A 26,142-nucleotide genomic window follows, 5' to 3' on the forward strand; every position below is an offset into this window, starting at 1 on the left:
GCACTGCTGTCTGGACAGCTTCTGGTCCACATGCCCTGTGTCTCACTGTTTAATGCAGAGGGAGGCATGGCCTGACCTGAGGTTTGCTGGTGGACAGGAGAGGCGGTGAGAAGTGAGTGGTGAGATTGAGGGGCTACTGTGGACAAAGAGGCAACAGGGATGAGTGACTGGACATGAGGTGTGAGGGAATGCTGAAGCTACGCACCAAGAACAGAAAGGTGGGTGGGCATCAACAGTTCTGTTTTAGACATGTGAGGGCCTAAAACAGACCCATGGGCAAGGTGTACATGCACACCCTTCTAGTAGGGATTTCAAGAAGGCAACTGGCCATGTTTCAAGAAGGCAACACACACGTCAGTATTTGGGTGAGGGAAAGACCAGGGCAGGGAATATCCTCTCTGCCACTGTGTGGCTGTCAACTGCTATTAATCAACCCAGCTACACATCTATTTTTCTCAGAGCCAGGCATAACTAAAGAACTTACCATATTCATTGCTGTCACAAATAAGAAAGTTAATGATAAACCAAAAGTGTTGTATGATTCAAGAAAAATGAAAGGAAGCATATGTTTTTTGAAAATAAAGACGAATACTAGGTATTGCTTTTACTTCAAAGGTGAAGACAACTCCATTAAAAAAAAAAAAGAAACCTGAAGGCCAATAATTAGCATATATACAATTTAGGTTTTCTTAAACTTCTTTTGACTAACAATGAATTTGTAACGTTTGTCCATATGTTAGAACTTTTTTGATACCTGGCAGTTGAGAAAATAAAAATGAGGCTCAAGTACACAAGGTCATGGTAAAAATTCTGCAATGCTGCCTTTAACACATTTTAATTTAATCTAGAAATCAAACTACTTCAGGTTTTGTGATAGAGGACTCTGAGCGCACCTAAGGTACTATGTTCAAAGTTTTTAGGGAAAGCCTATTATAGATATCTAAATTTAAAGCCTTAGGAAACCAAACAGGGACTTGTAGGCTGTCCCATTTTTAATATGAGGTCGCCTCTCTCCATGATCTGTGTGTTTGGGACTGGTTTACAATGTGCACTCTAATCAGCAGTAGTTTTGCCTCAAGTGGCGTAAAAACCTTCTTTGAGCCCAAACTCTACACAACTGTCCTGTATGTGAATAAAACAACAAATACAACTTACACATCATAAACAAAATATAATTACTAACCTTTATCACACAATAATTCCTTAGTATATTAACTGTCAAAGGATATGTCCTAAATGCATTTAAACTCATGTAATAAAAAACTAACTCACATGAAGCTTTTAGAATACTGCCAAACCCCAATTCCCAAACCCAAGCATCAGTTTATTAGATTCCCACATCAGTTCAGAGAAACCTCCTGAACCCATACACAGATGACAAGACACTAATATTAGGTTAGAACTGTGTTGTCCAATATGCAACCACTAGTGATATGTAGCTATTTATACTTACATTAGTTGAATTAAATTAAAAATTCTGTTCCTAACTGCAATGCTCATCACATTTCAAGTGATGAGCAGTCCCATGTGGCTAGAGGCTACCAAACTAGGTGGGGCAGTCACAGAACAGTTCCATTGTCGCAGAAAGCTGCAATGGATGGGGCTGGGCCAGAGCAATGAATCTAGGACTTCAGCCACCCTCATTCTCTAGGGCTTGGTGCTGTGGGCCCAAAGGCTCCTCAGTAAGGACAGGGATGGGTGAAATGCATGAGCACTGGGAATAGGTGCAGAGTTACCACAGGGACAACGACTCAAGGTTCTTGCCTTGCTCAGAAAGACTGGGGAAAGAAGGTATAGAGGCATGAGGAGAGAGCTCTACCATGACAATGCAGAAGGCAGCAGATCTCACAGGAGACAGCTGTATGTTAAGAAGCCTTTCGTTGGGACTGCTTGTATATACATAGCAGAGGGCTTCTAAGTATTACCTTTCCTACTTCTCTCTCAGGACTAACAAAAACGGTTTCTATGATCTATTCACTAAGATTCAAATCATTTAGATTTGAAGCTACAAAGAAAAGAGAGGCTGTATTCATTTACTCCCTCACTGAGACCATATGACATACTAGGCACTATAACAGATCACGGGGTAGAAAAATCGCTAATATGTTTCCTTTTCTTAAGTGAGATAATTACATAAACAACTAACTACAACACAGTGTGAAAGGTACTATAAGATAAGAGTTTAAAACCAATACACTTAGCCATCGAGATTTAAGGTTTTTCTGGCCAATTTTAACCAGAACTCTCTTAATGTTTAACTGACCTCTATCCCTTAAGTGAAAGATTTAGAACACTGCTGACTGATATGGTCTTCTTTCTCTTTTGCTAAACCTCAGAATCCCATTTAACACTCCACTGATTCCTGTTGCCATTTAGCATTTTTGGAAAATCCTTAGAGAGCTCTGCCCTCCCACATTCCTGCATGATGACTGTGCACCTCCCTCGTATTCCTCCTTTCACACCACAGTGGCCATCCAGAATGCTGCAGGAAAAGAGGCTGTGTAGGAGGGCCCCTCCCCACCTGCACCAGCTGACTGCCATCAGCATTCCCCACTCACTGAGATGAATCCTCTAGGTGCCCATCTAGTCCCAGCCTGTGGCCTTATCCTGCACATGTGTATTCATATCCACAAATTCATAACACAGCTGGCTTTTAGAAGCCTCAGATGGGAATCAACTTTCTTTACATATTAAAAAGAAACTAAGCTTATTATAAGCAAATTTTTAAGTCAAGGATAAATTTATTTCTCTTCTGGCAATATTTCTGAGAAGATTCTTGTCTGGTGACCCTGTTTAATATTTTGTGAACATAATCCCTCAAATACTTAAAACCCAGGCAAAAATGCAGCCAAAACTAACTTCAAATATAACTTAAATTGGCATTTCCATTGTAGTAACTCTATCTTACTCTTTCTCCAAAACTGTCAGAATTGAGTATATTTAATTTAGAAATAGTATGGTGGTACTTTCACCTCTAAATTATACTCAAGCTTCTTAACAGACAAATGTTAAAATTATCTAACTGCAACAGAGATCGCTGTTTCTTAATGACATTCTCCCCTTCATCCTGGGGATGAGGTCATCTTTTGGCCAGGTAAAGTGCTGCCTTCCCCAGTCTCTTCTGTAGCAGGTATGGCTATGCGACTATGTTTTCTCCTATGTCCCTCTAAGGGAAAGTATTAAACAGCAGGTTCATAAATAATGTCATTATTATGTAATGTTGTTTCATTATAGTGTTGATGAGAAAAAAAATTGATTCCCAGCTGGGCCACTATATGGAGTGTGCATGTTCTCCCTGTGTCTGTGTGGGGTTTCTATGGTTACTCCACTTTCCTCCCACATCCCAAAGATGTGCATGTTAGGGGAACTGGTGTGTCTGAATTGTCCCAGGATGAGTGAGTATGGGGTTGGGGGAGTGAGTACTCCCTGTGACGAGAATGGCATCCTGTCCAAGGCTGGCTCCTGCCCTGCATCCTGAGCTGCTGGGATAGGGTCCAGCCACCCATGACCCTGAACTGGAATAACTGGGTAAATAATTATCTGGTTTTTTTTAAATCAGACTTTTTAAAATGTAGGCTTACATTTATTCCAATGTTTAATATTAGAAGTGTTTTGGGTCTCTACTTAGAAGCTGGGGATGTTTTTGTGACCAGAAACATTCCACAAGAACTTAAATCTTGTTTATATCAATTAGCCCACGGTAAAACTGGTTTCACTTTATGTCGTTTCACTTATAGTTTCCAGGAACCTATTGATGTTAAGTGAAGACTTACTGTATACACGTTTGTGTCCTTGAAAAGAAAAAGAGAATGCCCATCTCTTCCTCCTTCCTGGGGACCAGAATACATACGTGGTGATGAGTGATGTTCAGCAGCCTCTTAGGCTATGAGGTGGCTATGGATTACAAAATGGTAAAATTAAAGTAACCTGTAGCCCCAATGACTGAGAAACACTGATTGTCTATCACTTGTTTTATATAAGAGAAATAAACTTCTGTCTCAGTGAGGCAACCATCAATTCCTGCCAAATCTACCAGCACCTCCTTCTTTGATATTTATTATAAGTAGCTAAAGGATGCAATTGACTACTGTTGACAAGAAAAATGAAAACAAGTACAGCGATAACTAAGCTCAGCTAATTTTAAACCACAAATTTATCCATTCTAGAAATACCTATGGAATATCTTATAGATATCAGATACTATATAATGTGTGGGGAATACATTCCCCGCACAACAGAATGCAGCTCACATTCTCCATAGTGAAGAGAAACAACTATACAAACCACTATAGCAAAATATACTAAATGCAAAGATGATTAAAAACAAATTTCTAAAAAAAGGCAAACCACTTAATAAGGAATCAAGCAGAAACAAAAAGTTAGATGGTTCATTTAAAATAATTTCACATTATAGTTCTCTAATTTGGGGAATAATTACTGGAAAATAAGAGCCTTCTCTAATGCCATATTAGAAATCCTAATTGTAACACTGTATTGGTTTGTCAATATCAGCAATGTACTTTTAAAGGCTAATGAAAAACATTTTTCTTAAAACATTTGACCTCCTTTGGTAGCTGCCTTCTCTCCTCCTCACCTCTTATTTACAAATGATGTAAATAAAAGTCTTGTCTGTTTTGCACTCCAGTTGTTCCCTGTTGTGTGAGCCCACAGGAAGTAACGTACCAGGGACAGGGGCTGGGGGACTTCACTGTCTTATACTTTTCCTTTGCCTACAAAAAAAGTACCTTGGTTCTTCCTAGATTGGAAAGACATGAAAAGAAAGACTGATGAACTCTCTAGTTGGTTTAAAGAAAAAACCCTTAAGCTTCTAGATGTATTTGTCACACTCTCAGAAACTGTGCCTTAGTGGTAGTAGTAGTACTAGTATAACTCAAAATAGTTATTTATGGCTGGGCGTGGTGACTCACACCTGTAATCCCAGCACTTTGGGAGGCCAACGTGGGTGGATCACTTGAGGTCAGGCATTCAAGACCAGCCTGGCCAACATGATGAAACCCCATCGCTACTAAAAATACAAAAATTAGCTGGGCGTGGTGGTGCACACCTGTAATCCCTGATACTTGGGTGGCTGAGGCAGGAGAATCACTGGCACCTGGGAGGTGGAGGTTACACTGGGCTGAGATCATGCCACTGCACTCTAGCCTGGGCAACAGAGAGAGACTCTGTCTCAAACAAACAAACAAAAACAAAAAAAGTCATTTAGAAATACAGTAAAGCAGCTGGGCACGGTGGCTCACAACTGTAATCCTAGCACTTTAGAAGGCCGAGGCGGGCTGATCACTTGAGGTCAAGAGTTCAAAATCAGCCTGGCCAACATGGTAAAACCCCACCTCTACTAAAAATACAAAAAAATTAGCCGGGCACGGTGGTGGGCACCTGCAATCCCAGCTACTTAGGAGGCTGAGGCAGGAGAATTGCTTGAATCTGGGAGGAGGAGGTTGCTGCAAGCCGAGGTCACGCCACTGCACTCCAGCCTGGGCAACAGAGCAAGGCTCCATCTCAAAAAAAAAAGTACAGTAAAGCTGAAAGGGCATTGTGCATTAGGCTGTAAACAACTGACTTTGACTTTAAAATTCCTGCCAGAATCTAATAAATTATGTGGAACATTTCATGAGTTTTCTTATTAGAAAGGAAAAAAAGAACCATGAAATGAACTAATAAGAAACAAGCAGTATTCTGCATTCATGTATAATTCCTTTCTGTACCGAAGAAATATAAATTTCTAAATGGCTCCAAGTTACTAGCCAAAACCAATAGGAAAAAGAAATGCCAACGCACTCCTTGAGAGAGCCGCTGGGGTTCCCAGTTGCTCCTGTGGTAGAACAGCCATGGTGTGTGCATGCGAGTCCCTGCACATCCTCTCAGCCAGGCCACTCCTAAAGCACTGGCATCAGCCTTTACTGCATTTTGCAACGGCCAAATGCAATATTGTTAAGTATCTTTATTATATAAAATGTAACCAGGTTAATAGTTATATTTTCTCTGTTAAGCTATTATCGGGCCAGATATGGTGACTCATACCTATAATCTCAGCACATTGGGAGGCCAAAGTGGGAAGATTGCTTGACCAGCATCTGTTAAGCTACCTTTCAAGAACAAGGGTGAAATTTTTTAAAAAGAGACAGATTTAAAAACAGAATTTTATCATCAAAAACTACATATTAAAAACTTCTAGGCCGGGCGCGGTGGCTCACGCTTGTAAGCCCAGCACTTTGGGGGCCCGAGGCGGGCGGATCACGAGGTCAGGAGATCGAGACCATCCTGGCTAACATGGTGAAATCCCGTCTCTACTAAAAATACAAAAAATTTGCTGGGCTGGGTGGCGGGCACCTGTAGTCCCAGCTACTAAGGAGGCTGAGGCAGGAGAATGGCGTGAACCTAGGAGGCGGAGCTTGCAGTGAGCCGAGATCACGCCACTGCACTCCAGCCTCGGCACAGAGTGAGACTCCGTCTCAAAAAAAAAAAAAAAAAAAACTTATAAATAAAAGTAAAAGGGAAACTAATGTTGGAAACATAGATTGAGCTACAATGAAGAATGTTTAGGCAATAGGGTGATAAACATGCCGGTTTCTAGGATGCCCCCAGCACACACACACTAACACAAAGCACGACAGGCAGAAGGGAAACTGTTTTTGGGTTTCTGGACCGACGGTACCTGCAAGGTGGGGATGATGAACCCAGCACTTGGGCACTGAGGTTGGACCTGACGGAGGCGGAAGTGGCATCATTTCCTGGCTCTTGTCAGAAGCCGCAGCAGTGTAAACAAAGCCCCCTGGAACTCAGCTTGCCCAGTCTAGGGCCACCAGCCTCTAATTCAAGCCACTTTGGTGGCCTGAGAGTCAGAGTAACAGCAGATTGAGACACCCCAGTACCTCAAGGTTATTGTCAAATACAGAACAGAAAACAGCTATGCATAAAAACTTGAAGAAATAAACGGCACAAACACCACAGATGGGCATACCAGAGGTTACCAAGCATGAAGAAGATTACATCACATGAAATGGAATGTCTAGAAATGAAAAAATATAAGTGGTAGAATGAAATAAACAATGAACAACGTATGGCATAAAGATACTACTTAAGAGAATTAAAGAATTATAAGACAAATCCAAAGAAATATCTCCCCCAAAAAAGAGAGAATCCAGAGAGACAGAGAGATAGAAAATACGAAAAATGTAAGAGATAGCAAAGATCAGAAATATATCTGTTGATTATTGAAGAGATAGTGGCATGTATTTTCCAGATGAAAAACATGAATCTACAGAATTGAGAAGTAGGTCTTATTCCAACTGGATTTATAAAAAGAAATCGAAGCACAAGACATGAATAAAACTAGAAAAGATGAAAAGTAGGAAAAGGACCTTAAAAGAAAGAGCAACCTATAAAGAAATGTCAACAGACATTTCTTGTCATAACAGAGTATCTTTACAGTGTTGAGAAAAAAACAATGAGCAGAACAATACATTTGGAATAAAAGGAAAAGCATACCAGAAGGGTGGTCTGAGATACAAAAATGGTTATTTTAAACAAGGTCTTCCTCTGTTGCCCAGGCTGGAGTGCAGTGGCATGATCATAGCTCACTGCAGCCACAACAACCTGGGCTCAAGCAATCCTCCAGCCTCAGCCTCCCGACTAGGTGAGACCACAGCTGCGTGCCACCGCGCCTGGCTAATTTTTAAAATTATTTGTAGAGATGAGGTCTCGCTATGCTATCCGTGCTGGTCAAGCCATCTTCCTACCCTGGCCTCCCAGTGTGCTGGGATTATAGGTTATGAGCCACTGCACCTGGCCCAATATAGGATGTTTAAGAAATAAAATCATATACATGTAGGGAAAGCCAAAAATAATAACTGTATAAAATAATAATAATGTCTAATATTTGGAGTTTCAATTTTGAAAAGATATAACTAAAATAACAGGAAAAAATGATGTGTAAGTTGGAAGAAGATGGGGAGAGTTAAGGTGTTTAAAGGTCCTTGTATTGTTTAAGAGAGGGTTAGATAAGTTTAAAATCTGGAGTTGGTTAATATAGAAGGTTAAATGTAAGGGTAACTAATGAAAGAGTAGAGATGTTTATAAATTTCAACGTAATTACAGAAGAAAATGTGGAATAAGAATACCAACTAAGAAATACACAGCACATGCACTCACACACAGCTTATTTCTAGGACACCAGAAATAAATAATAAAAGCGAGTCCAATATATCACGCATCCTAAGAAATACAAATGTACTAAACCTGTCAGTTCAAAGAAACACTTAGCAAACTGGATTTAAGAAATCCAGCACTATGACATTTTTAAAAGACACACCTGAAAGTATAAGGACACAGAGAAGTTGAAAGTGAAGAAATGGAAAAGTATAAACCAGGTCAAGGCTAACCTAAAGAAAGCAAAACAGATTTCAGAACAACAACAACAACAAATTATCAGGCATAGAGAAGATCACTACATAATGATGCAAGATTCAATCTACCAAGAAGGTATATTGTTCGTATGTTTAAATAAAAGTGCCTCAAAATATCAAGGAAAAATTAATAGACTTATAGGAAGAAATTGGCAAAGTCATTATCACAGATGGGTATGTTAACAAGCTTGATTAGGAAATGCATTTTTTGAATCACACTAAAACATTTATAAAAACTGATCACACAAAGCAAATACAACAAAATGTTAATAACTGTAGCATTCAGGTAACAGACACACAGATGCTCACTGAACAAGTCTCTCAACTTATTTGTATTTTTGAAACTTTTTCATGATAAAACACTAGGGGAAAATGATCTTATTCTAGGGTCCACAAGAGAAGTCTCCACAAAAGTTGAGAAGCTCTTATCACACAGACCACGCTATCTGAGCATAATGCCATTAAGCCAAAAGTTAATTTAAAAAGAAAATATTTTTAAAATCCACACATTTGAAAATGTAAAAACAGAAATGAATACACAAAAGTTTCAAAACAAACATTTAACAATCTTAAGTTCTGGAATGCCTTTTTAAAAATCGGATCTTAAAACTCAAAAACCAAAATGAAAATACGATTTTACTACATTAAAGAAAGACAAACTTCTGTAATGATGAGAGCCATATACACATAGTTGAAAGAAAATGACGAGCTGGGAAAGAAAATACAGAACTAACATTACAAGATGTGTTAACATGACAAAGACTGCTTAAAATTAATAAAGAAAAAATATATTAGAAAAGCTTATTTAAAATATAGTTAATTTACAAAAAAACCTTAAAAATGGCCATATATGTGAAGAGGTTTAATATCACCAGTAATCAAACTAATATAAAGCAAGTTATCATCTGTTGCCTATCATATAGGCAAAAATGAACAAAAAATGGCACCATGCCTTATATTGTTATTAACCTGAACTGAATGTCCACTATTATGTGGCTGTTTAAATGTATGTAGCATTATATACTCATTGGGTGGACTAGTATACTAATGTGTATTTTTATTTAGTCACATGGAAAGATCTATTAAACATAAAGTTGAATAAAAAAAGCAAGATGCATATAGGATTATTCCACTTATATTAAAACTATGCATTGAATGTGCACCCAAGTGTTAAAACAGAGAGCTATAAGGATATTTATTAAAACTATGATGGTGGTTATCAGTGAGAGGAGTTGAAGAAATTTTCTTATTTGACACTGTAGTTTCACTTTTTCTCTAACTAGAATGTATTATTACCTTTGAAAACAAATAAATTAAAAATCATTTCAAAAGGGCTCAAAATTAAATCAACAGATGAACAATAACACTGTTTTCTATTTTTTTTTTCTTAATGCTCTTTAAAGAAACTCTACAGTTTGGTTTTTATCCTGATTGACAATCAATATCTCCCATGGATAATAATCATAATTATAGTCCACATTTATTCAGTGTTGGGTACAATAGGTATTAAGCTCTTGACATAAATTATCTCATCTAACTCCTTACGACAATCTCATATATAGGTAGGTATCACCATTATCCCCATTTTACACGTTTGGAAACAGACACCAAGAGCTTACTAATAAAATTTGGCAAATAGAATAGTCAAGGTGCAATAAGGACTTGAACCCAGATATTCTGCTTCAAGAGGTCACTCAACTAATCTACTTATATGGAGATAGGGTGCTGAATTCACACAAGTTGTATAACTGCAACGAATCACTACAGTGGAGCAAAAGCACAGGAATTTAGAAAGAGGGGACAACAAAATAAGCACAATAGCATCCTAGAACTACAATAAACTAAAGATTCCTCTTTCTTTTAACTATCACATTTACTTACTTTAAATATCACACATATAAATTAACTAATATGAAACAGCCATATCAAAACAATAGATCATTCAACTTTCCATGCAATCCTCTAAGAAGGATCTAATTTACAAACTTATGCTGTGTCTAGCTCTCCTGTTTCAAGTAATAATAATCACAAGCCCTTATGTATAGCAATTCTCATGTTCTCCATTTCACTGACCCCTGACAAAAACTGCGTAAGGTTTTGAAAGCCTTTAACACTGGTTAAAGCACTAAGTTGTCCTCTTCTATTCACCTCTTCTCTGATCATCTGAAGTTCTGTAATTTCCAGAAATAAGCCAAATTTACGCTAACTTCAGGGCAAAATTTGACTCTCATTTCAAACAGATCTTGAACTTAAAATTCTTCTCTCCAAACATACCATTGACTAATTCACCTTGACAGACAACCTGCTTTTCTTTCTTTAACTGTTTTGGCTGTTAAAAACATGTCAATGTATTATTCATGGAAATTTCTTTCAAGTATCTCTCTTCCTGTAACTCTCTGTATCCTTTTGACAGTATGTCTGGCTCTCTTCATTCCTTTGTATACCTCTGGTTCTCACACAGACTCTATCTTTCAGTTACCATTTCATTTTCCTATCTTGGCCTCACATACAGATAGGGGGGAATACAATTCACATTATTCTTTTTCCCCAGCCACTATACCAGAGTAGGCTTTCACAGTGACCCTGAAAGATGATCACATGTGTTCCTGGAGTCCTCTCTCTGTAACTCAGCCAGGCCACTCAACTAGCACTCCTTTCTTGACTTCACATTAACTATTTGCCATCTATTGTACCTTCTTAGATCATCTCTAACTACTTGCTGACCTCAATTCTCCCATCAGGTTTTTTTTAGATAGGCCTTTTATTTTACAATAGTTTTAGATTTACAAAAGAGTTACAAAGAGAGGATCCTGTATAGTCCACACCCAGGTCCCCCTACTATTAATATCTTGCATTACTTTGGTACATTTGTCACAAATAATAAACCAGTATGGATATATTATGATTAACAAACTCTATACTTTACTCAGATTTCATCAGTTTTTTTCCCTATCCTTTTTCTGTTCCAACATCATATGGAGGACACCACCTTACCTGTAATCATCCTGTTTCTTTAGGCAACTCCTGGATATGTGAGTTTCTCTGACTTCCACTGTTTCCTTCATGACCTTGACAGTTTTGAGGAGTACTGGTTAGGTATTTTGTAAAATGTCCCTGAAGAGGGATTTGTTTGATGTTTTTTCTCGTGATTAGACTGAGGTTATGGGTTTTTATTATGAGGAAGGCCACAGAGGTAAAGTGCCTTTCTCAACACATTACATTATGGTTGCACACTATCAACATGACTGATCACTGGTGATGCTGACTTTGACCACCTGGCTAAGGTCATGCCTGTCAGGTTTCTTCACTGTAAAATTACTTTTTCCCCACACTTCCTTTCCTTATTATACTCTTCAGAAACAAGCCACTAAATGTAGCTCATATGTTAGAGGTGGGTTTTATGCTCCACCTCCTTTGAGAGAGGGTATTTACATAAATTATTTGGAATTTTTCTATAGAGGAAATTTGTCACTGCTCCTTTAAATATTTATTTATTCAAGTATCTATATTACTATGGACTCATGGGTATTTAATTTATACTTTGGGTTACAATCTAATACTATGTAACTTAATTTGTTGCTCGAATTGTTCCAGCTTTTGTCACTGGGAACTCATTCCACTGGCTCATTCATCCTTTGACACAGCCCCATCGTTTTGCTTTTTGAGCACTTCCTTCTTTCTGGCACTAGAAGCTGCTCTAGGGCTCACCCTTGTATTTTTCCTCCTCTCCCTCAAACTGCATTTTTCCAAGCAGCTCTGGTGCCTTCCACTGAAGAATGGTACTAGAAACCAAGATCTAAGCACAGGGTACCATAAGAGACTTTTTTAAATGCTACTGGTATTTGTCATTTCATAACAGTGAAATAAACCAACATTTATCTTTCCTTTTTCATTTTAAAAAACACGAATGTTTCCTTAGAACTAAAAATCAACATGCTCCAAGTAACTTGTCTTCTTTCTCCTCAAGCACACTCCTTTTCTGTGACTGGTATCCATAGTGGCCCATGACAGAAAACCAAGAGACTCCTTGGGTTCCTCCCTGTCCTTAATTCAAATGTAATCAGCCTCCAGTCAGACGCTACCTCTGCTAGCCCGTGTCTCCATGGCCACTGCTTCCTTCTGTCTCACAGCCTCATCATTCTCACATGGACAAGAAAGGTACAACAGCTTCCTGGCTCCTTGCTACCATTTTCAATCTTCTTTAATAAAATTCTAATCTCACAAATATGGAATTCTAAATTGCGAATCTCATCATATAATTGTCCTGCTTGAAATCATGAGTCAGCGATGCTCAAAGGCCAAGTCCAGACTCCTTGAAGAATGTACTAGATAGGTAATGACCTGGTCCCTGTATACATACCCCTCTCTCCCTCATAAGAATGGTATTCTATCTACCCCCAACCAACTCAGTTTCCTAACCTTTGCCTGATGGTCCATGTTTCTGTGCCTTTGCAAATGCTGATTTATCCTCTTGACTGGCTTCCTGGCTCCCATGCAACAAACCCCACATATCTACACTTTGTGAATCACTCATTCTTTAAGACTTAGGTTAAATAACATCTCCATGTGAAAACACCTCACACATCAAGTACCATTCTCCTGTAAACACCCAGCTGATACTTCCACTTTAGTTTCTAGCACATTATGTTATAATTTTGCTTACTTGTCTGAGAGTCTTCCTTTTAGTGGAATGCTTCCTGGGGGTTAAAATTTTGTTTTATTTCCGAATCTCTGGCACTTAGCTACAAAGGACTCAGTGTTCAGTTATCTTTTGCTGAATTAATTATGAAAAAGATGAAGTATAGGGTTTCTAGCCTCCCACGACATAAACTCCACGTTGGGTTAATTTAATACAATCTAATGCACAAATTAATTTCATTATTGGAAAAATTTCTAGTTATTCTAGATTTTTCTGATACATGAGCAGTAACTTCCGTATCTCTATTTGTGCAAAACAATCTGTAGCAACTTATACAGAGAACATGAATAATAATTTATAAGCAATTTATAGGCAGCTGTAGAATTCAATATAAATTAGAAAAAAATATCATCTTGCAATGATTAAATCTACACAAAGTGTATGTTAATGGGCCATATACAATGTTAGCTTTAAGACATCTATCAACAAATCTAAATGTTTATTAACACAATTAATGTCATCAAGGATTCTGTTCTTTTCCAGATATAAAATTTTAGAAATAGCAGTGTTTCAGAATCAGTATTTAATTTTAAAATAAAGAATTTAGTTCTGCATATTTGCAGGTATAGATTATAAGTACAATACTTACTCTAATACTTCATAGTTAGACTTCTTTTCTAGTGCATTGCCCCGCATCTCCCAGTATGATCGCCTAAAATCAGGGAAGACATACATTTATATGTATATATAAGGAATGTTTGTGTTGTTAAGTGATAAAAACTGGGGGAGAGGCATCTGAATAATAAACAAAAATTAATGGCAACAACTGCAATTACTTTTGCACCAAACCAATAGTTCATAATTTACTCAAATTTTATTCAGTATTTCACTGATAATCCTTATGAAGAAAAGGAAAATACCTGGAAAATATTCAAAAATAATTTAAAAATTGATAAATAAAGGCCGTAATGTATAGTTATCATCTTACCGTATTTCTAGACAACCCAACTTCAAAGCAATTTCCTGGTCCACTTGATCAGCTATCTCTAACATATAATCGCTCTTCACCTACAACAAAAGGAATGGGAAAAACAACACTGTTTTAAAAGAAAAATATTAGATATATGCATTCAGTAAATGTTTCCTGAGTACCTTTCATATAGTTTACATTGTGTCGGTAATTATGCCTGATGTTAAAGATATAAACGTGAGTTATACCAAAAAATAATTAAAGAAATAAAATGGTCTCCTATTAAGAAAAGCTCATATATGACCACTTAAATGGGACATTAAGAAACAACGAATAGGGTCTGAATCGTAATAACCTTCAGATGCTCCACACCTTTCCCATGCTGTCAAAAGTAAAAACAGGAAGGGAAATTTCCATTTCTACAAAAATTTGCAGATGTATTTTCTGACCTCAAACTACAGTTCCAGCAGCATATTTTGGACTCCAGTGAAAAGGCAAAGGATTTACGTACTTCAAAATCCATTTAACTGTGCAGCTCAGATATTTTCATCTAACCATCAATTTTAAGTGATTAATCTGCAAAGTAATACAAGCTTAAAGTCTAAAGTAAAGAGAAGAATCTAATGGAATTCTTGAAATGCCTTCTAAACAATGAATAACTCAATTTTAAAAGCCGATAAGAGTGATATCAATACGTGCAAGTAACTGTCACTGTGAACACATTTTCAAAGATGAAATGTGTACAATTTCCTTGTAGATTAGCCTGAAAAGATTAAAATCTGCAATTGATTTTGATGAGAGTACCCATTTTGAACTTCACATGAAATGTTATCCACCCCTCCAAGACGCATCCCATTCTCTTCAGCAGTACACCTGTGTTACAAGAAAACCACGCTCAATTATTATATTATGAATTTTATCAACACAAAAATTTGTGGAAATTTGTCTTCTTTCTTGTTCTGTACTTTCATAATACCCTGCATTTTGCCTCGTTCCTGAAAGTCTATTTACTCTGACCCTTTATATAAAAAGTGTCTTGACTTCTACCCTAAAAAAATTTTCAAACATCCTGTTCTTCAATGACTGCCTCCTAGCCTGCTAGCCCATTTGTTCAAAGAGTTCCACCCCCAGTTAACTCATCTCTCACTCCACACCAATCTTTGTCTACTTCATACTGGATGGTCCCTCATTATGACCGTCCCTTGCAAAGACAACCAGCTCCCCTGTCTCCCATTATCCCTCTGTTTGAATTGCTTGGTAAACCCAAGCCACGTTGAACCTACCCACTCATCCTCTTCATGTTTAGATGAGCAGCTGGAGAAATCATAGTATAAACTCCACTTTCAACTCATGAAGACAAATCTCAAATGGCCAGTTAAAACTATCTGGAAATTGAACAATGCATGCCTAGGAAGCGCTACAATTCACTGATTTCATACTTCCTCCAGTAAGCCTGCCATATCTCTTTGTTACGGAGAAGGTAAAAGACATCAGATGAGCATACTCTCTTTAACCTACCAGGAATTTATGACCTAATATGCACTAAAAAAGTATGAACATTTACTCATTATTTTCTCTTAAAGTAGGAGAAACATTCCCTCAACTAGCAGTGGACAACTATGTGCTATTACTGATCTAAGGACTATTCGTCTCAAAACCTTTCTTTATTTTCTGCATTAGCATCTAAGTCTGGGTGCTCAATAAATATTTATTGAATGAATGCGTGAACAAATGAATGAACAAACAGTCATCAAACTGGAGGGTGGGTACATAAATGTTATTTTCCATATATATTTTCCATCCTTTACAAGGAACAAGAGTTTCTACTCCTTCCACAAAGCAGGCACTCAAGACTGACCAACCGCAACTGAATTAATCCATTCAGTTAAGTAAAAAGCTTTAGGTCTAGAACTATTTGTTTAACTTCTACAAATAGTAGAAGCTCTTGTTTCTACAAAACAAAAAATAAGTCTCAATTTAAAACCTGTTTTGCATCATAAGTAGGTTTATTATCGAGCACAAAAATAAAGGCTCAAGAATTAAACCAAGATAGGTATTTAGATAGGCAGAAAAATACCACCGTTACTCTGATGGAAACATTCAGTGGCTTTTAGTTGTCTGATGCAGATTTCAGAGGAACTACTGCAGACCACCAATTACATGATGAGGAAAATGCACCATTACCAAATTCAATTAATCTTGAAGATTAATTGCCACAATTTTTAAACACTATTCACAGGTAGAAAAAATAATCAAATGCTATATTTCATCATCAAAACCAAATTCGCATTGTAAAAATGAAAAGGGGAAATTATAATAATCTTCATTTAAAAAATCTCATTTATGAGAATGAGTTCAAAGTTCTCAGAGTTGTTTTTCCTATAGCTTTAATCTCGATTATCAGAGCTGTATGATCACACACTGAAATCTATTTGTGGCCCGATGTGATCAAAGTATTCTGCAAAGAGTATAGATCTGAGATAGAATAAGGCATCACCACAGACCCGTGTCCTCCCCTCAAGCCCCAAAGCAGCTTCCCCTCTGCTGCCAGAGAGAAAGCAAACTCTATTCAGTGTCTCAATGCTCCCTGTCATCTAGGCTCTAGAGAGTGTTCTCTCAAGCCACTGGGCAAGGCCACATCCTGAGGCTGGGCTTCAAGACTCAGAATTATGTACACACTTTGTTCATATCCCTTATAAAACACTTCTTGACTACCTGTCTTCCACTAACTCCCAGCAGAATTGCTATCATTTGTGAAACCAAACTGATCAAGCATTTAAGTTTCTATAAAGTATATATACCTAGCACCATGTCAAGCAGATTTACATGTAATATCTCATTTAATCATCAGAACATCACTGTGAGGTGGGTATTATTATCATCCCCATTTTATAGCCTCAGAAAAAGCCTAAAAGATTGATCAAAATGATAGCAGTAGATAATAATCCTACTTAAGGAGTATCCACCAGGGACCAGTTACTATGCTAAGCATTTTACATATATTTCTGATCTTTACAATAATTCTTCAAGGTAGAGTTTATTAGTCCTATTATATATAAAGATCAGAAAACTTAACTTCCTGTTGAGCACGTATTAAAATCAGGATTCAAAATCCAGATGTATCAACCCCTAAAACTCCAGCTTTAGTTTGTACCTACTACTTGTCAGCTCTTTCACAGTGCAGTCATTCTCTACCAGAATGAAGATTAACAAACAGGAACCACCTCTCATTTACCCTTGCATCCCCAGTATCAACCACAATAGATTCATATGCATCTCCTGAGGTATTGGAACACTGTCACTGTGTTGTACTCTCTTTTTCTATTGTGGATTATACCCAGGTCCAGGAAATTTGCAAGATCCTTCCAAAAAAAAAGACTTCTGAAAGTTGGTTTTTAAAAATTAATTTGTTGGCTGGGCGCAGTGGCTCACGCCTGTAATCCCAGCACTCTGGGAGGCCGAGGTGGGTGGATCACCTGAGGTCAGGAGTTCGAGACCAGCCTGGCCAACATGGTGAAACTCCATCTCTACTAAAAATACAAAAATTAGCTGGGCATGGTGGCAGGCACCTATAATCCCAGGTACTCAGGAGGCTAAGGCGGGAGAATTGCTTGAACCCAGGAGGCGGAGGTTGCAGTGAGCCGAGATCGTGCCATTGCACTCCAGCCTGGGGGCCAACAGTGAGACTTCGTCTCAAAAAAAAACTACGATGGGCCAGGTGCGGTGGCTTATGTCTGTAATCCCAGCACTCTGGGAGGCCAAGGCGGGTAGATCATGAGGTCAGGATATCGAGACCACCCTGGCTAACATGGTGAAACCCCATCTCTGCTAAAAAAAAAAAAAAAAAAAAAAAAAATTATCTGGGCGTGGTGGCAGGCACCTGTAGTCCCAGCTACTTGGGAGGCTGAGGCAAGAGAATGGCGTGAACGTGGGAGGCGGAGCTTGCAGTGAGCCGTGATCGTGTCACTGCACTCCAGCCTGGGAGACAGAGCGAGACTCCATCTCAAAAAAGAAAAAGAAAAAAAAAACTAGGATGGATTTGGACTTCTTTCTTTGTGCAAGTATTGTATTTGTATCAAGGAGTTCCTTCATCATACTCTGCAATAGAATGAATGAAGCACAGGTTTTAATATAAAAACTGTTCACATTTTCTAACAGAAAATATTGATGCTAAATTACTCCATAATGTATTGCATATGTCAACTCAATGATTTGGCTACCACATGAGATTTTGTGTTTTATTTTGGTCTCTTTTGAATATTCTAACAGCTACACAAATTTATCAGTTGGACTCAAATGACCTTGGTAGCAAAGAAAGAGGATGGGGCAGAGGGTAGACAAAGAAAAAACTGACTAGGTTTACTTACTAGCTGGGTGACCAAAAGCAAGTAATTTTACTCTTAGAGCCTAGCTGACTGAGTTTTTGTCAGATACTGTGAAGTATTTTGTATACAGAAGGAACTCAATGGCAGCTCCAAATTAATACTAACTTAATTTTTCCTCTTTCATACCTAAGCTATAAAAATATACAAATGAACAATTATGCTACCTTAATGAGTTATATACTTTTAAACAATTCAATGTCATTTAACATAGTATTTAACAGCTATGCATTCATTGATTTATCAAATGTTTATAAAATGACTATCATGCGCCAGGATATTATAGTGAATAAAACATACATGGAACTTACACAAAGGTAATGGTAAATTTTCATTTAAGAATAATTACTTTGGATGTTCTATTGAGGATAGACCATAAAGCTATATGACAACAAATGTTTCCATTATCTCTTTTTGTTGTCCATTTATAATGGTTAAGTAACCCCAAATTTTATTAAAAGTAAATGAAGGGGCCAGGCATGGTGGCTCACACCTGTAATCCCAGTACTTTGGGAGGCCAAGGCAGGTGGATCGCTTGAGCTCAGGAGTTCAAGACCAGGCTGGTCAACATGGCAAAAACATCTCTCTACTATAAATACAAAAATTAGGCAGACATGGTGGTGTGCACCTGTAGTCCCAGCTACACGGGAGGCTGAAGAAGGAGAATCGCTTGAACCCGGGAGGCAGAGGTTGCAGTGAGCCGAGATCATGCCACTGCTCTCCAGCGTGGGTGACAGAGCGAGACTTTATCTCAAAAAAAAAAAAAAAAAAAAAGGTAGTAAATGAATCTAACTGCATAGCAATCTTTTAAAAGAACATTTGATGTTGAGTGTGTGTGTGCCCATGTGTGTACTTGGGTGGGAGCACATGCACACATACATGTGTGCACACACACAATCTGATTTCTCAAACTTCAAAAATTTGCTTTATTTCTTGGATTTTTTTCATGACATCTTCTAATAAATCTCATCTAAAAGTTTTGAATATCAGGGCATTAGGATTAAAAGTCAATTCTCACTATTAAATTCCCGAAGATAATAAACTGAGCACCTAAAACCCATGCCCTACTGTGTGGTGGATACAACGGTGAAGAAGACAGACTTCTTATTTGCTCTCACTGAATGCACACCCTGTTGGTAGGTACAACAGATTAACGACAGTTAAATATAACGTATAAACAACAGATCAGTGCTTGCTAGAGTTAGGGATGGGACAGCATTTGACTAATAAAGCAACAGGGATTTTGTGTCCACAGGATAGTTCTGTATCTTGATTATGATGATTACATACATTTGCACCTGTGATAAAACTGCACAGAATTACACACACACACACACACACACATTTGAATGTGTGTAAACATTAGTGAAATCTAAATTAGGTTTGCAGTCTAGTTAACAGTATTCTGCCAGTATCAATTTCCTTATTCCTATATTGTATTATATCATGACTGAAGTGGTAATTACTGGACTGTATACAATTGTCAAAACTCACTAAACTGCATACTTAAATTATTTTATTGTATGTAAATTATACCTCAATAAAACAAATTTTGTATTTTAAAATGTGTATATGTTGTACGGGAAATGTATGGGTACTATGCACAGGTAAATGGAAGGCTTTACGTGGAAAGCACCATTTAAATTAAGAGCTGAAGACTGAGCACAAGTAACCTAATTCCAGGAAAGAAAAGGCAAGTTATACAGGAAAATGTTAACTCAGCGGCAGGTCTGGGATGCTCAAATCCTGTTCATTCCCACGAAAGGCATATTTTTAGGGCTGGCCCTTAGTCTCTTAGAAACTAAACCCCTGAAATGTTCTGTCTGATAAGAGTGCTTCTGCATACCTGAAGACGGCCACAATTTGACCACCAACTGGTGAAAAAACTGGCCACCAATTTGAACCAGATAATTCATGCACACACTGTTTTGACGGTAAACACCTGTTTTCTCTCTAGGGTCTGGAAAGTGAATAAATGAGGTCAGTCACGTAGGCGCTGTATGCCTATGAGACTGACCTCCAACACACACCTTAAACACTCAAGCTCAGGCCAGAGTCTCTGCTTGGCAAACCTTTGCATATGATGTCACACTCTTTTTTTTTTTTTAAATACTTTAAGTTCTGGGGTACATGTGCACAATATGCAGGTTTGTTACATATGTATACATCTGTCATGTTGGTGTGCTGCACCCATTAACTCGTCATTTACATTACGTATATCTCCTAATGCTATCCCTCCCCCCTCCCCCCACCCCATGACAGGCCCCAGTGTGTGATGTTCCCCGCCCTGTGTCCAAGTGTTCTCATTGTTCAATTCCCACCTACGAGGGAGAACATGTGGTGTTTGGTTTTCTGTCCTTGTGATAGTTTGCTCAGAATGATGGTTTCCAGCTTCATCCATGTCCCTACAAAGGACATGAACTCATCCTTTTTTATGGCTGCATAGTATTCCATGGTGTATATGTGCCACATTTTCTTAATCCAGTCTATCATTGATGGACATTTGGGTTGGTTCCAAGTCTTTGCTATTGTGAATAGTGCTGCAATAAACATACGTGTGCATGAATGTCACACCCTTTATTAACCATGAGTGCTTCTCCTTCAATTATCAAAAATATACAAGAGTGAAAAAGGGAGAAGAAATGTACACAATTAAATCTTCAAACCACAGAAAATAAACGTTCTAATAAGAGAGTTAGACTACATTACATTTTAGCTTCTGTCTGGAAAAGGGCAGCTGATAATTCCTATACTGAGAATGCCAGGCTTAAACTAAGATTTACCTCTTAGACCTGCAATTTCAAAATGTATCTTAACTGACAGCTTTAAGGCCAAGAAAATATAGAGAAGGAAGTCAATTTCTAATGACACAATTATCTGAAAACTTGTAAAAATACAAAAGAAAACTGGAATAAAAATAAAAGGAAGTTGACCAATAAGAAATAAGTATGCCCTGGCACCTCACATGTTCCTATAGTTAAGTTTAGATTCTATACCATAGAGTTAAGTTACAGTTTTAGACTCAGTATTTTCTTCAACTTCCTATTGCAACTCCTTTTGTCAAGGAAACCACTGATTATTTAATGTCATTTAAAAGCTAATGGGTGGACATACTCATTCTAAGTCTTAAAACATCTGTAGGAGTAAACAATGACAGACTCGTATCAGGCTCAGGCATCTGAAGAGCTGAACATTTCAACAGTGCTAAAAGATTTCTATACAAGTTCAGCATCCTCAATGCAGATTAATATGACTTCTTGACTAAACATGGACACTGGCCTTCAAACTAACAGCCACCATCATTTGCAAAAAGTTGCCAATGAAATACTTATAACTTTAACAAATGAAAGTTGTGAGAGAAAAAATAAATGTTACACGGTAAAGAAAAAAAATTTGATTCCGGGGTAAAAGAAACTGTTCCTGCTTTCTCATGAGTCATTAGCTTTACTGTCAAACTCATTTTTATAAATTCCTGCTCTATATACTGTTATAACAGTGAATACTGTTATAACAAGATTCTAATTTATTTTTAGAATGTGCTAATTAATATATTTCAGAATATTCACAAATAGGTCAAAATATTTAGTGAGTCATTGAAATTTTCACATTGGTAGTCACATTTAGGCCATCTTTTAATGAAGCTATGTGCATCCTTAATAATTATGTCTAACTAGTAATATAACGCTCAAACACTCATCAGTGTTTTCCTCATGAGCCCACCCAAAACGGACTTGGATGAATTTTCAGAATGAGAAATAATAAAATTAGGGCAGTTTATTGTAATCTATCTATTTCCCTCCCTCTCTTCTTTTCATGGGATAGGGGTGGTGGTAGAAATAATTTAAACATAATAATTTTATTTCTGCACTGGCTAAACCAAATATATATATGTATGTATAAAATATATGTATTTTTAGAAACTGGGTCTTGCTCTGTCACCCAGGCTGGAGTACAGTGGCACAACCATTTCTCACTGCAGCCCAAACTCAAGCACAAGTGGTCCTTCAGCCTCAGCTTCCCAAAGGGCTGAGATTACAGGCATGAGCCACTGCATCTGGCCCCATTAAAAATATTGATTCATTTACATAGAAATTAAAAGAGAACACTAAGGAGTGTGTTCACTATGTGCCAGACATTTCTAAGAGCTTTGATATGCTGTTTCACTGAAGACTCACAACAATCCCCTCTGCCCATTTTCTAGACTTAAAAAAAAAAGGGGGGGGGGGGGCGCCACGTGTGGTGGCTCACGTCGGTAATCCCAGCACTTTGGGAGGCTGAGGCGGGTGGATCACGAGGTCAGGAGATTGAGACCATCCTGGCCAACATGGTGAAACCCCATCTCTACTAAAAATACAAAAAATTAGCCAGGTATGGTGGCGGGCGACTGTAGTCCCAGCTACTCAGGAGGCTGAGGCAGGAGAATCGCCTGAACCCAGGAGGTGGAGGCTGCAGTGAGCCAAGATCGCACCACCGCACTCCAGCCTGGACAACAGAGCAAGACTCTGTCTCAAAAAAAACAAAAAAAGAAAACCTAAGATCAGTTAAGAAAATGAACAGACAAGCCACAGACTCAGAGAAAATACTAGCAAAACATAACATGACAAAGGACTAGTATGCAAGGTACATGAAAAGTCCTACATTTTAAAATCATAGAGACAGAAAGTAGAATGGTGGTTGCCAGGGGCTGCAAGGAGGACAAATGGGGAAATACTGTCTATAGACTTTCAGTTTTATAAAATGAAAAGAGTTACAGAGAAGGATGGTGGGGATGGTTGTGCAATATTATGAATGTATGTAGCACTGCTGAACTGCACACTTAAAAATGGTTAAGATGGTAAATTTTATGATGGTAAGTGTGTGTTCTACCACAATTTAAAAAAAATTGGGAAGAAAAAGCGTACGATTTTACAATACAAATTGTACAAAAAGGTTTAAGCAGATTTTCAAAAAAGGAGACCTACTAACATTCAATATGCACATGGAAGAATAAACAACATAAACAATGATTATTAGTTGGTACCCAGAGAAGTGAACATAAAAACCACCACGATTCAACCACATACCCACCTAGTCAAAAGGCTAAAACAAAACAATGACAACATCAAATGTTGGATAGAATGCAGAGCAACCAGAACTCTCATACATTACTGGAGGAAATATAAAATCACACAACCGTAAAGGATCAAAGGGTAGATACAAATTTCATTTAACATGAAAGTCCCAGCCCATGTTCACAAAAATGCTTGCCAAAGAATGTTCCCAGTCATCTCAATAATAGTTAAAAAAAAACAAAAACAAAACCAAACAGTCCAGAGGTTCATCAACAGAAAAATGGATAAATACACTACGATATATTTATATAATACTACTCAGCAAGAAAACTACCGAAATCTCAAAAACATGAGAAAAGAAACTTCACATAAAATAATACGCACTACATAATCTGTTTATAAGAAATTCTAAAACAGGCAAAACTAAACTACGGTGGGAAAAACACAGGAGCAATGGTTGCTTGTGGCAATGACTGGGGGCAAGGATTGACTGGGAAGGGTCAGTGGGAAACTTCCTGGGGTGATGGTCATATTCTACATTCCAGAGGCATTCAGATTATTCTGGTGTATGTATCTGTGAAAACTCAATAAATGTATACTTAATATTTATATATTTAACTGTGTGTAAATCAAAACAAAAACCATAATTGAATACTGAATTCTAGGTTAACGATACTTATGTTGAAGTGTGCTGACACTTGAAACTTACTTTGAAATGTATGAAAATTTAAGATGGATTAATGGCTAAAGGGATGGAGAGATAAAAACAGTTATGTGATAAAGGAAGCATAACAAACGTTAATGGTAGAATCTAAGTGGTGGGTATGCTGGTGTTCATTATAAAATTCTTTCAACGCTGCAGTACATCTGAAGTTTCATAATACAATGTCGTAGAAAAAATAAAACTTTGAGGCACAGAGAAATAATTTCCCCATAGTTAAAGTTAAGCCATTGATCAGAGTGATCACACTCAGCCATGAAGCTTGTTGACGCCAGTTTAAGTCTCCACATAGTGGCCTTTACCTTCTTATATAGTATTAGCAGAACAGTGAGAATGACATTTTTTGCAACCTGGATCTGAACTCTGTCATCCCTTTGCACTTAACTTTCTCTGGCTTCTCAGTGTCTTCACAATCAAGGTCAGATGACTGAAAAGGGCATCTCAAGCCATCCCTTACTGTCTCATCTCTCACCCTGCCCTCCAGTCACACTGGCTTTTTATCAGCTCCTTGAATCTCCAAGCTCCCTTCTACAAGGGGCCTTTGTATCAAATCCAAGTGTGGAAAGGCAATTAAGCATCATAACAATTCAATGACTTAGGATTCCAACAGTATTGCTAAAGGGACCTGCTATATAAACCAGGACCAGATTCTGGATGCATTATAACAATTATTCTTACATTACTGGGGTCACAAGAAGGTAAAGGAAAATGGGGCAGAGGGACGAAATAAGAACAAATACAAGCTAAGATCCTAGTAGAAGCCATGGGCTGTAAGATACAGGAACAGAGGACATGTATGCTCTCAGCTGGCTGAGGACTGACCACTTCTCCTTACTTCCGCCAAGTGAGAGAGCTTATCTTGAGATTCATGTAGTAAGGCGGTATCTTCAAAATCTACTCAAAGGGTCTCCACTTGGTAGTAACTTGTTTCCAAGCAAACAAATACAAACCTTTAGAGGAAAGAATCCCCAAACTAGGTAGGCCCTCAAGATTTCCACATGTGAAGTTCAACAAAACAAGAGTTCAGAACTCACACACAAGGAAAAAAGTCACTGTGAAAGCCACCAACAACAAACATGAAGAGCCCAAGGACTTCAGATGCTATAATTCACATTCAGAATAGAGACATTCATTACATATGAAATGGTAAAAGAAATATTAATAAAAGGCAGATAGATTAGCAAATAATAAGGGCCATACAAAGTGGCCTGGCAATTTTAAAAAGTTTTTTAAATCATAAGCAAAAAAATCAACAAATGCACCAAACATAAAACTGGTCACGGTTGAGGAGAGCTGGTAATCTGCCAGACTAGACTGACCTGAATTATGTATCCTTTAGAAAGACAAGAAATTAAAAACATGAAAAACAAGCTAACACATATGGAGAGACTGAGGAGTTCTAACATAGATCTAACCCAAAATCCCAGAAGAAATAACAAAAAACTAAGAAAAGGTCATATCAGAATAGACAACAACTAAGACATTTCCAGAAATGATGAAAACGACATGACCCCCTAGAGGTACAGGTAGCATGACACAGATCAAGCAAGGGCAGAAAAAAAAAAAGAAAGAAAGAAAAAAAAAAAAGAAAATCCACGACTCGTTTGTAATGAAGCTGTAAAAACCAAAGAGAAAAAAGGATCTTCAAGCCATCCAGACAGAAAAGACAGGTCACCTACACAGAAAGAAAAAATGAGAGCTGAGTTCTCAACAGCAAATAAACAATTAAAGACAGTAGGAAATAACCATCAAAATACTGACAGAAAATGCCTACCCTGATTTGTGTACCCAGCAATACTATTTTTCAAGCAGGAAAAAAAAAGTACATTAGAAAAATGGATCTAAATAACACAATTAAAAATCTTGAAATAATGGCTATTTATTGAGCCTGTGCCAAACAATTACAGAAGACACATTCCACTCAAGCAAAACTGGAACCTTAACAATATCTAA

General features: G+C 37.7%; 1 protein-coding gene across 47 annotated transcripts in view; it reads right to left on the reverse strand.

Moving 5' to 3' along the window:
• PTK2 (protein tyrosine kinase 2) overlaps positions 1–26,142 on the reverse strand; it is a 343,777-nt gene that overhangs the window by 176,091 nt on the left and 141,544 nt on the right. For 41 of the 47 annotated variants that reach the window (XM_063816590.1, XM_063816588.1, XM_063816583.1 and 38 more), the window contains 2 exons: positions 14,054–14,133; positions 13,715–13,777 (listed from right to left, as the gene is read on the reverse strand). In XM_063816590.1, the coding sequence (XP_063672660.1) occupies positions 13,715–13,777; positions 14,054–14,133 (143 nt within the window). Of the gene's footprint in view, positions 1–11,420; positions 11,495–13,714; positions 13,778–14,053; positions 14,134–26,142 lie in introns of all 47 variants that reach the window. The other 6 variants (XM_063816608.1, XM_063816607.1, XM_054657531.2 and 3 more) reach the window with 1 other exon arrangement.

This window comes from Pan troglodytes, chromosome 7 (genome assembly GCF_028858775.2).
Source record: "Pan troglodytes isolate AG18354 chromosome 7, NHGRI_mPanTro3-v2.0_pri, whole genome shotgun sequence".
In the NCBI taxonomy this organism is placed as follows: Eukaryota; Metazoa; Chordata; class Mammalia; order Primates; family Hominidae; genus Pan; species Pan troglodytes.